General features: G+C 38.4%; 1 protein-coding gene and 1 long non-coding RNA gene across 3 annotated transcripts in view; one reads left to right on the top strand and one right to left on the bottom strand.

Moving 5' to 3' along the window:
* The window catches only part of PELI2 (pellino E3 ubiquitin protein ligase family member 2), a 211,150-nt gene extending 203,196 nt beyond the window's left edge, over positions 1-7,954 (top strand). For both annotated transcript variants that reach the window (XM_059914292.1, XM_059914294.1), the window contains one exon: positions 6,573-7,954. In XM_059914292.1, coding sequence (XP_059770275.1) covers positions 6,573-7,139 — 567 coding nt within the window. In that variant the 3' untranslated portion in view covers positions 7,140-7,954. The remainder of the gene's footprint in view (positions 1-6,572) is intronic.
* Positions 1-13,294, bottom strand: part of LOC132359745 (uncharacterized) — a 55,557-nt gene that overhangs the window by 8,721 nt on the left and 33,542 nt on the right. The window lies entirely within an intron of this gene.

Here is a 13,294-nt window from a genome sequence, read left to right on the forward strand (position 1 = left end):
GGATGGACCTAGAGTCTGTCATACAGAGCGAAGTAAGTCAGAAAGAGAAAAACAAATACCGTATGCTAACACATATATATGGAATCTAAGGGAAAAAAAAAAAAAGTCATGAAGAACCTAGTGGCAAGATGGGAATAAAGACACAGACCTACTAGAGAATGGACTTGAGGATATGGGGAGGGGGAAGGGTAAGATGTGACAAAGTGAGAGAGTGGCATGGACATATATACACTACCAAACATAAAATAGATAGCTAGTGGGAAGCAACCGCATAGCACAGGGAGATCAGCTCTGTGCTTTGTGACCACCTAGAGGGGTGGGATAGGGAGGGTGGGAGGGAGGGAGATGCAAGAGGGAAGAGATATGGGAACATATGTATATGTATAACTGATTCACTTTGTTATAAAGCAGAAACTAACACACCATTGTAAAGCAATTATACTCCAATAAAGATGTTAAAAAAAAAAAGAAAAAAGAATAAATGAGGCAGAAGAACAGATAAGTGAACTGGAAGACAGCATGGTGGAAATCACTGCCATGGAATAGAATGAAAAGAAATGAGGACAGTCTAAGAGGCCTCTGGGATGAAATTAAACACACCAACATTCACATTGTAAGGGTCCCAGATGGAGAAGAGAGAGAAAGGACCTGAGAAAATATTTGAAGAGATAATAGCTGAAAACTCCCCTAACATGGGAAAGGAAACAGACACCCAAGTCCAGGAAGTGCAGAGAGTCCCAGGCAGGATAAAGCCAAGGAGGAACACGCCAAGACACATAGTAATCAAACTGACAAAAGTATTGAAAGCAACAAGGGAAAAGCAACAAATAACATACAAGGGATTTGCCATAAGGTTATCATCTGATTTTTCAGCAGAAACTCTACAGGCCAGAAGGGAGTGGCATGATATATTTAAACTGGTGAAAGGGAAGAACCTACAACCAAGAATACTCTACCCAGCAAAGCTCTCATTAAGATGAAATGGAGAAATCAGAAGCTTTACAGACAAGCAGAAGCTAAGAGAATTCAGCATCACCAGACCAGCTTTGCAACAAATGCTAAAGGAACTTCTCTAGGCAGAAAAAAATAAAAGGCCACAACTAGAAACAAGAAAATTATGAATGGAAAAGCTCACCGGTAAAGGTAGGAGATCATCTGCACAAAAATATGATATCAAAACCAGCAATCGTGAGAAGAGGAGTGTACAAATGCAGGACACTGGAAATGCATTTGAAATTAAAAGAATCTTCTTTATATATAAGCTGTATTTGAAATTAAAAACACTCTTGTTTATAGACTGCCATCATGGTAACCACAAACTAAAAATCTACAATAAATACATGAAAAAGAAAAAGGAATCCAAACACAGCACTAAAGTTACTCATCAAATCACAAGAGGAGTACAAAAGAGGAAGAGGAGAAAAAAGACCTACAAAAACAAATCCAAAGCAATTAACAAAATGGCAGTAGGAACATACATATCAATAATTACCTTAAACATAAACAGATTAAATGCTTCAACCAAAAGACATAGACTGGCTGAATGGATACAAAAAACAAGACCCATATGTATGCTGTCTACAAGAGACCCACTTCCGATCTAGGGACACATACAGACTGAAAGGGGACAGAAAAAGGTATTCCATGCAAATGGAAATCAAAAGAAAGCTAGAGTGGCAACACTCATATCAGACAAAATAGACTTTAAAATAAAGACTGTTACAAGAGGCAAAGAAGGACACTACATAATGATCAAGGGATCAATCCAAGATGAAGATATAACAACTGTAAATATATATGCACCCAACATAGGAGCACATCAGTATATAAGGCAAACACTAATAGCCATAAAAGGAGAAATCAACAGTAACACAATAATAGTGGGGGACTTTAACACCCCACTTTCACCACTGGACAGATCATCCAGACAGAAAATCAATAAGGAAACACAGGCCTTAAATGACACATTAGACCAGATGGACTAAATTGATATTTATAGAGCATTCCATCCAAAAGCAGCAGAATACACATTCTTTTCAAGTGCACATGGAATGTTCTCCAGGATTGACACATGCTGGACCACAAAGTGAGCCTCAGTAAATTTAAGAAAATTGAAATCTTACCAAGCATCTTTTCTGACCATGACACTATGAGATTAGAAATCATCTAAAAGAAAAAAAAACCTGTCAAAAAAAAAAAACACACACACACAAACACGTGGAGGTTAAACAATATGCTACTAAACAGACAATGGATCACTGAAGAAATCAAAGAGGAAATCAAAAAATACCTGGAGACAAATGAAAATGAAAGCACCATGACCCAAAAACCTATGGGATGCAGCAAAAGCAGTTCTAAGAGGGAAGTTTATAGCGATACACTGTTGCCTCAGGAAACAAGAAAAGTCTCAAATAACTGAACCTCACACCTAGAGCTAGTAGAAAAAAAACAAACAAAACCCAAAGTTAGTAGAATGAAAGAAATAAAGATCAGAGCAAAAATAAATGAAATAGAGATGACGTAAACAATAGAAAAGAGCAATGAAACTAAAAGCTGGTTCTTGGAGAAGATAAACAAAATTGATAAACTTTTTTAGCCAAACTCATCAAGAAAAAAAGGAAGAGGGCCCAAATCAATAAAATTAGAAATGAAACGGAGAAGTTACAGCCAACACCACAGAAACACAAGGATCATAAGAGACTACTACAAGCAACTCTACGCCAACCAAATGGACAACCTAGAAGAAATGGACAAATTCTTAGAAAGGTATACTCTCCCAAGACTGAACCAGGAAGAAACAGAAAATATGAACAGACCAATTACCAGTGCTGAAATTGAATGAGTCATTTAGAAACTTACAACAAGCAAACTTCCAGGACCAGATGGCTTCACAGGTGAATTCTACCAAACAATTTAGGGAAGAGTTAACACCTATCCTTCTGAAACTATTCCAAAAAATTGCAGAGGAAGGAACACTCCCAAAGTCATTCTCTGAGGCCACCATCACCCTGATACAGAACCAGACAAAGATATCACACACAAAGAAAGAAAATTATAGGCCAATATCACTCATCAACTTAGATGCAAAATTCCTCAACAAAATACTAGCAGACCCACTCCAACAATATATTAAAAGGATCATACAACAATGATCAAGTGGGATTTATCCCAGGGGTGCAAGGATTTTTCAATATCTTCAAATCAATCAGTGTGATACACCACATCAACAAATTGGAGAATAAAAACCACATGATGATATCAATATATGCGGAAAAAACTTTTGATAAAATTCTACATCCATTTCGGATAAAAACTCTTTAGAGAGTGGGCACAGAAGAAACATACCGCAACAAAATAAAGGTGATATGTGACAAACCTACAGCTAACATACTCAATGGTGAAAGCTGAAAGCATTTCCTCTAAGATCATGAACAAGACAGGGATGTCCACGATGTCCACTCTTGCCACTTTTATTCAACATACTTTTGGCATTCATAGCCATGGCAATCAGAGAAGAAGAAAAAAAAATAGAAGGAATCCAAATTGGAAAAGAAGAAGTAAAACTGTCACTGTTTGTAAATGACATGATGCTGTACATGGAAAATCCTAAAGATGCTACCAGAAAACTGCTAGAAAACTACTAGAAGTCATCAATGAATTTGGTAAAGTTGCAGGATACAAAATTAGAACACAGAAATCTGTTGCATTTCTATACACTAATGATGAAAGATCAGAAAGAGAAATTACAGAAACAATCCCATGTACCATCACAACAAAAAATAAAATACCTAGGAATAAACTTACCTAGGAAGCAAAAGACCTTTACTCAGAAAACTATAAGACTCTGATGAAAGAAAACAAAGATGACACGAACAGATGGAAAAATATACCGTGTTCTTGGATTGGAAGAATCAATATTTGTGAAAATGACTATACTACCCAAGGCAATCTACAGATTCAGTGCAGTGCAGATTCCCTAGCAAATTACCAATGGCATTTTTCACAGAACTAGAACAAAAAATTTTTAATTGTGTGGAGACACAAAAGACCCCAAAAACCAAAGCAATCTTGAGAAAGAAAAATGGAGCTCAAGGATTCAGGCTCCCTGACTTCAGACTATACTACAAAGCTATAGTCCTCAGAACTGTGTGGTACTGGCACAAAAACAAATATAGATCAATGGAAGAGGATAGAAAGCACAGAAATAATCCCACGCACCTATGGTCAATTTATGACAAAGAAGACAAAACTATACAATGGAGGAAAGACAGTCTCTTCAATAAATGGTGTTGGGAAAACTGGAGAGCTGCATGTAAAATAATGAAATTCGAACATTCTTTAACACCATACACAAAAATAAACTCAAAATGGATTAAAGACCTAAATGTAAGGCCTGATAGTATAAAACTCTTAGAGGAAAACATAGGTAGAACACTCTTTGACATAAATCGCAGCAATATCTTTTTTGACCCATCTCCTAGAGAAATGAAAATAAAAACAAAAATAAACAAACAGGACCTAATTAAACTCAAAAGCTTTTGCACAGCAAAGGAAACCATAAACAAAATGAAAAGACAACCACAGAATGGGAAAAAATATTTGCAAACGATGTGACCCCCACAAGGGATTAATCTTCTAAAGTTAAAAACAGCTCATGTCCTTCGACAGATGAATGGATGTGGTACATATATACAATGGAATAGTACTCAGCCATTAAAAAGAATGAAATAATGCCATTTGCAGCAACATGGATGGACCTGGAGATTATCACACTGCGTGAAGTAAGTCAGACAGAGAAAGACAAATATATGATATCACTTATATGAAGAATCTAAAAAAATAATACAAATGAACGTATTTCCAAAACAGAAACAGACTCACAGACTTAGAAAACAAACTTATGGTCACCAAAGGGGAAAGGTGAGAGAGAGGGAAAAATTGGGAGTTTGGGACTGACATATACACACTATTATATTTAAAATAGATAACCAACAAGGACCTACTGTATAGCATAGGGAACTCTGCTCAATATTTTGTAATAACCTAAATGGGAAAAGAATTTGAAAAAGAATATGTACTATACATATATATGTATAACTGAATCACTCTGCTGTACACCTGAAACACAACATTGTTAATCAACTATACTCCAATAGAAAATAAAAATAAATTTCAGAAGATTGAAATCATATGAACTATATTCTCAAACCATAATATAATCAATCTAGAAATCATGAATAAGATAAAAAGAGCATCTGTGTATATTTTAATAAAATATTTTTATAAAGAAAAAGCAATGAATAAAAATAATCATAAGGAAAACAAAGAAAAACGTAGCCTGAACTCCAGCTTATTACCACAGCAGCGTTCTTCTTCTTACAAAGTTTATGCAGAGATGAGACCTCCCCTGAGAATTACCTGTGGTCGGGAAGAGAAGGGAGGCTCCTGACACTCAGCGAGAAGGGAGGAGACTAGGTGTTCAGGGTGGGCGTGGGGCGAGGAGAGAGCTTCAGTGACTTAAAAGCTACTCAAAAAGCAGTCACCGTATTTTTCCTGTAAAGTATTGAGGTTTATCATTTTGTTGGGATTTTAGCTTTTTCTAACTACCAGTATTGGATACTTTTTTGGGGAAGGACCGATGTTGTCATTAAAGGACAACTTGCAGGCAAAGTGCCATCCAAGTGAGCCGTGAATGATGAGTGGGAGTTTGCCAGGCCCAGGGGTAGACTAGGGGTGGGGTGAGCCGGGAGAGAGAATTCTGGGCAGAGGTCACTCATGGCACATGCCAGAGGGCAGTGCACCTGAGTGCATCCATGGAGCACAGGTGGCCCACGGAGACAGGGGTCAGGCTCCTGCGGACCACCTCTAACTGTGCTGCTTGTCAGCTGTTAATCAGTCCTGTGAGCACTTGGTGCGTAGCACAGCCAGTCTCTAGGGGCAGGACAGAAATAAAGACGCAGACGTAGAGAATAGACTTGAGGACATGGGGAGGGGGAAGGGTAAGCTGGGATTAAATGATGTTCCAAAGCTCACAGTGAGCGCTTCTGCTCCTAGACCTTAGAAATGCAGGATAAATGATAGATTGTGTGAAGCCGAGGGTCACTGGAGTCGTTGGCACCACTATAGTATTTACTGCACGGCCCCCCAGGGGTCTTTTGGATTGGCTCTGGTCGACATGAGCATGAGTCTTCACCAGATGGGCTGGCTGGACATCTCCTGTCCCTTAAGAGACCAAGGAGGAGTTGTGTTGTTGACTTGAGGAGGAAACCTAAAAATATAAGGAGATTTGTGAAGTTTGTTAAAATAACCACTACATTAATTGAACGTGTAAAGTAAATGCATCCGCGGTTAGGGCTTTGTGTGTTTCACATACATGATTTACACCCAGTGTTCAGATGAGGAAAGGGAAGCTCAGGGAGGGTGAGTTACCCCCCTAGTCCTGTTTTGCAGGGAGGCCATGGGATAAACTGCCCCCCCCTGTGTTGACTACGGAGATGATCTTTAAGAGGACAAAAACGTTAGCGTGGTTTGTCAAATTCTGCTTTTAAAAGGCATGTCTGTCAAACTTGTAGGTGGAAAGCGAGACCAACGTCCTGCAGGACGGCTCCCTCATCGACCTGTGCGGGGCCACCCTGCTCTGGAGGACGGCAGATGGCCTCTTTCACACCCCAACCCAGAAGCACATTGAAGCCCTGCGGCAGGAGATCAACGCTGCCCGGCCACAGTGTCCCGTGGGGCTCAACACCTTGGCCTTCCCCAGCATCAACAGGAAAGAGGTGGTGGAGGAGAAGCAGCCCTGGGCGTACCTCAGCTGTGGCCACGTGCACGGCTACCACAACTGGGGCCATCGGAGCGACACGGAGGCCAACGAGAGGGAGTGTCCCATGTGCAGGACTGTGGGCCCCTACGTGCCGCTCTGGCTCGGCTGCGAGGCGGGCTTTTATGTAGACGCGGGACCACCCACTCATGCTTTCACCCCTTGTGGACACGTGTGCTCAGAGAAGTCTGCGAAATATTGGTCTCAGATCCCGCTGCCTCACGGGACTCACGCATTTCATGCCGCCTGCCCTTTCTGTGCCACGCAGCTGCTTGGGGAACAGAACTGCATCAAATTGATCTTCCAAGGTCCAGTTGACTGATGCCCTTTACAGCCATCGACGACGACTTTATTAACACGTTACTGTGAAGATTTTGCCACTAACTCCAGATTTTACCTTTTTATAATACCGTTCATTAAGGGGAAGGGGCGGTCCTGAGGCTGGGAAGAAAGAAGGGCGTGGTGATGAAACATGCCGGGCATTGACGGGGCATTGACGATAACGGTGGCGTGTTGCATGCTCAAAATAGCAGCATCGGCATTGAAGTCTGCTTAATTAAACCATAATATCTTTGTAACAATTGGATTTAAAATGCCATGCTTTTATTTTAACCTTGGGGTTTTTAAAACAAGTTTTCTTTGTTAAATTTGGACAGGACTTTAAATCCCATTTTAAAACAACTGTAGAAGAAAATTAATTCAAAAGTTGTTGGCTCTTAACTGCAAACTTCAGTGCTGTGTGGTATAGGTGTTAGACATGCCGTATCTGGAAATACTTGATACAGGTTAGAATCTGACCAGATACCAAAGGGGCAGCTCTATAAGATGATGTTGGGGGACAGGAGACCTTAGGCACAGGTGATTGTTTTGATCTGGGGCTTTTCTCTGATTTTTCTTTTGAGGGGACGGAATATTCATACGTTGTCATGTTTTCTTTTTTTTTTTTTAAACTTCGGTGGAATTTAATTACTTTATACACACATTCATCAAATACCTTGGCATTTCAAACAAAGAGTTTTCCATAACTTTTTAGCCTGCCTTTTGTTATTTTTGGTCTGACATGGTCTATCCCTGATTCTCATCTTGCATGGCCAGAACTGTTTGGTTGATTAAAATGTAGCTACTCTTAAAAATTCATTAACTAACTGAGAGTGATTATTGCAGCAGAAAACATGGCCCAGGTAATATAATATCAAGTTTACTTGCTTACTGAATAATTTAAGAGTGATTAAAAATAAGATTTTACTTTTTAAAACTACTCGTTGGAATTTCCTAAGTTTTTCTTAAGAAAGCCAAAATTCCGTGAACTTAAAAAGCAACATATTACAACGATAGTCAGTTTTGTTCACCCCCTTTCTGCCATCTGTCACCTTCCCTTGCAGCTTACAGAGCCCTATAAGTTTTGAAAATGTTTGCAAATCAAACTAAATTTAAATGTGATCATTAGATGACATACACAACACCAAGTGGTACATCTGCAGAGAGCGTTTGAAATTACTGATTTCAGGAGAGCAAATGAGTGTTTACTGAGGAATAATTAAATCAGAATTTCATATGAGCTCCACCAGCCCTCTTTGTTAGTTTCATTTCATTTTGAATAATATTCTTGGATGTTCATTCTCTGTGCTCAGTACCAGTGTATCACTGTTCCTGTGATGTAAAGATCCTTTAGGACATGCGACTACCAGAGTTGGCTGGGATGAAATAGATTCCTGCCACATGGAGCAAGTATGTTTAAATTAACATCCTCTTAAATTGACCATTGCAGATTCATGCTGCATTTTTTTTAACCTTTGTAAAGATATATGATTTATATGATTCTAATATACTGCATTCCTATTTGAATTGGTTTTTCCATGGTTTGCTTACTAGCAAATATTTTGCCTATTTTCAATTGTCCTAACCCATTTTGAAAGCCCTTTTCCTTAATGTGATAAGGTCTATTAGTCTTGATTGCTGCTGCTTAAGTTGACTTAATATATAAAAATTTCAGCCTCTCAGTTTTCAGATAGCTTTACTTTTCAGTGGAGATTATTGTTTATGAGGTGTTTTTGTTTTGGTGATTTTTAAGTGCTGTGAAAATCCAACCACAGTGCTCTCATTGATAGCTTACTCAATTCTGTATAGCTTGCTTGACCTGCAGACAGAGAATGAAAGAAAACAATGAAATTGCCCAGAATATATCCAATGCCTTTTGTTGTAGCCAGAGTCTCCCATGATTAGCTTTTACTGATTATGGAATATGTCTTTTCAGTCTGTGCTGCTTTAGGCTCCACAAAATGATACAGGAAGCACACGGTCCTTTTTCTTGCAATGTGGTTTGAAGGTGGTTTGAGGAGTCTTGATAACCCTAAAAAGCATCTTGTAAGGTAAATAAATAGTCTTGCATCTAGAAAGGCTGGATTTTACCTATCAGAAACTTTTTTTTTTTTTTCCAGGAAGTTACCATCTGATACAACTGTCCATTTCAAGGACTATAGTAGTTCAAGGTCTGGTAGTTCCACATGCAACATATACCCCAAAATAGTTATCTTCCAACCTGAGAAGTTTGACTTTTTAGTAAATTTGGGTAGAAATTCCAAGCTCTTGGAAGGGGCAACAGTGACCCCCGCACCTCTGTTAGCACCACATCTTTTCCTTTGACTTCCAAGTGAAGTCCCCTCTCCCCTGCCTAGAGAACCACAGCGAGGTGGCCCGTTTGCAGAAGGAAGCCAGGCTCATCTTGGCCACTGCTAGTAAGATCTGCTAACTTTGGTTAATGAGACATTTCTTTTCTCTGGAAAAAATAAAGTGAGAATAAAGAACTTTAGCTCAGAGTACAGTAATACAGTTCAGAAAAGGTAAATTCTCAGAGGTTATGTCTGTTTTTATGTCTTGCTTGACATCACATTCAAGGGCAAATTCCACTCCCCAGATGTACACATAGGAAATTGCAGACCAGTTATCCTGATCGCAGCCTGACCGAAATGCCTTTTGTGACTAGGTTTCCAGAAGAGCTCCAATGATGTATTCCCATAGGTTTTTTTTCCAGTTTTTTTCCAGTTGTTTACGCCAGTTTATTACAAAAAAAAAAAAAAAAAAGATTCAGAGTGAATGGGATACAACTCTGAATATTTTTCTAGTCTGGAATTTTTTTTATTATTACTAATCGGTGCTGCCAGGTCATGCATGCTGCAACTCAACATTTCCCTTATTTGGTTTCGCTTTTTGCAAGAAGGGCTACAGTTCACACTGCAGAGTAAGTATTAAGCTTTCTGGGGTTTTTTCCCTAACTGTAGCCCAAAAGAATTAAAATCTTTTAATATAAATAGCATATTTATCATTCCTCGATAGTTAATTATAGAGTTTGGTACCTTTGTGCCTCAGGGAAGCCACGTGACACAACTGGTTATAGAATTTCAGGGTTAGGGTTTAAAGAAAGGAGAAAGCCATTGGGAAAATGATGGGCTCCTTTAAGGAGACGAATGAATCTGGATGCAGAAATATGCCAGGAACTGGCATACACATGATTGTAGTAGAATTTATTTCCAGTAGCAGTAGGGAAATTATTTTAAGTTATTACATCTACTATATTAGCAAAGTTGAGGAGAACTCTTTTCTTCATAAAGCTTCAATGCTTTATTTTTGCTTACATAAAATAAAAAAATTTAAAAAAAAAATTCAAACCCCTGTCATTTGGGAGCTCAGTATTGTTATTTGGGCACTTTTTGAGAGTTTAAAAAGGAGCGCGTTTTCTCTTTCTTAATTTAAGCGTCACGTAGATTATAGAATTGTTACCTGCAGTTCTATGATTTTGATCAACTTTTCTTTTTAAAGCCATTCTGTTCTTTGGATTTGCATGAAAGGATATATGATCACAACATTGTCAATGCTGGCTAAAAAACTTATCTTCATGCAATCCTGCCTTGTAACAGTGGAATTTCTAATAGACAAAGCACAGAACCTTGATTTTAAGCTGGATCTAGCGCTGTTCTTTTGGCTGTAGCTCTTACATCCCCAGAGTTTAACCTTCATAGGCTGAGGGTATGAAGTTCCTCTTTTAATGCTAGAAGGAGAGCACAGCTCTGTTATCATTTCTTTATGACCCAGTCAAAGACCAATGAGACAACTCCAGGATCTTTTTAAAAGAATGTAAGCATTACTGAATCAGTAAAACAGAAGAAGGTTCAGTATTTCTTCTTAGTAAAACTAATATCCTCTCAAGTTTTCACCCTCATGCAGAATCCCTAGAGGAAGATAGGGAAAAGCAAGTATTTTTCCAGTTCTACTTAACTGTTTCTAAACAAAAATAAACTCGATGAAAGGGAAGTTGTTTCTTTTTAGCTGAGATGACATATTGTTTCTCTGTTTTAAATAGTCTAGAAGCTAAGAGGTTGGTCATATTTACCATGTATAGTGTTATGAGCAGTTAAATTTTATGGATATATTTGTAAAACTGTTCTTTTATATTTCATGTCAAATTGAAAAGTTTATTTCTTCACTGTTATATCTGTGGAAATACAAGCCATTTTACAGGAAAAATCTTCAGAAACTATTAAACGGATCTCAGTATGTTTGTGAGTCGTTGTCTTCATCAGGACATTAGATAGGAAGTAGATATAAAAGTAGACTTGACTTTTGCATTTTTCAAACTTACAATTTGATCGCAGACAGTTGAGCTGATCATTGTTTTATATTCTGCACAATACCTATTTAAACCTAGATTCTGAAAAATCTCAATTTTTTTATCTGAAAAATTCCACTGGTGTTTATATTTGTGACATTACATCACTGTCAAATAAATCTCACTTCCAGGAGAATTTAACCTGGCTTGTAGAATTAATGGATTTTCTGCATGGCCATTATACTCATATTGCTACCTTTGTGACAATCTTCATTCACTTTTAACAACATAAGCATTATGTGTAAGCCTCCAAGCCTTAAACTAGTATGTCTTTCATAAGAAAAGGTATTTATGACAGTTTTTTTCTCATCACATTGATACTTAAGGAGTCATAGTATTGTTGAGGGAAATAGATTTTTCATCCCCCCCCCTCCCAAAATATACATTTATATAGGTTTTTATTTCAGGATTAAGTATTCTGACACTTTAACAAATCTAAGATGCCATGATTTGTAAGATGCGTTATTTCAGAAAAACATAGCCAGTTACAATTGTGGGATGCATTCTGTTTTACAAGGGTGCCCGAACTATGCAATGGGGAAAGAAGAGTATTTAACAAAGGGAGCTGGGATAACTAGATATCCACATGCAAAAGAATGAAGTTAGACCCCTACCTGACACAATATACAAAAATTAACTCAAAATGGACAGCAAAAACTATAGAACAGAGTAAACCTTTGTGACCTTGGATTAGTCAATGATTTCTTAAACACCAAAAAACACAAACATAAGATAAACTGGACTTCAAAATTAAAATATTTTGTGCATCAAAAGATACTCTCAAAAGTAAAAAGACAACCCATACAATGGGAGAAGATATTTGGAGATCATATAACTAATAAGGCAATTGTATCCAGAATACATGGAGAACTCATAACTCATCAAGAAAAGGACAGATAACCCAGTTAAAAAATGGTCAAAAGATTTGAATACTTTTCCAAAGAAGATACACAAATGACCAATAAGCACATAAAGATTCCCAACATCATTAGGCATCAGAGAAATGCAAGTTAAAAACCACAAAATACCACTTTATACCCACTGTGATAGCTAAAATCGAAAAGACAGTAACAAGTGTTGAGAATGTGTTGAAAAACTGGAACCCTCATACACGGTTGGTAGACTTTGTAAAATGGTGCAACGACTTTGGAGCAACAGTTTACAACTCCTCAAAATGTAAAATATACAGTTACCACATGAGCCAGCATTTTCACTCCCAGCTATATACCAAAGAGGATTGTGAAACCGAGCTTCTAGTTTGTAGCAAATAGGCTTCATTCAGCCTGCCCTGAGTTCCAAAGGGCAGATTCAAACAGTTGCAAATCAGGAAAGGGAGAGAATGCAGAAACAAAGGAGAAGCAGTCAAGAAACAAAAGTGTAGCAACAGGGCAGGATCCTGGTTCCTCCTCAAGGAATATAACAATATATCTTTGAGTTCTGCAGGAACTAAGGCCCCACCCAGATGGAGGGTGGTAATTTCAGGCTGAGCGCAAGATTCCTGGAGCACCACCCTGTTACCTCACCACCAACCAATCAGAAGAAAGTCACACACCCTGCAGCCCTCATCCCAACTTTTGCCTATAAAAACATGTCCCTGAAAACCATCAGGAAGTTCAGGTTTTTCTGAGCATGAGCCACCGTTCTCCTTGCATGGCCCTGCAATAAACCTTTCTCTGCTCCAAACTCCAACACTTCGGTTTGTTTGGGCTCACTGTGCATCGGGCACACGAACCTGCGGTAACAGTAGTAATGGTCGCACAACTCTGAATGTGCTAAAAGCAACTGAGTTTTATACTTTGAAGGGGTGACTTTTA

The sequence above is a fragment of the Balaenoptera ricei genome, chromosome 2, assembly GCF_028023285.1.
Source record: "Balaenoptera ricei isolate mBalRic1 chromosome 2, mBalRic1.hap2, whole genome shotgun sequence".
Classification (NCBI taxonomy): Eukaryota; Metazoa; Chordata; class Mammalia; order Artiodactyla; family Balaenopteridae; genus Balaenoptera; species Balaenoptera ricei.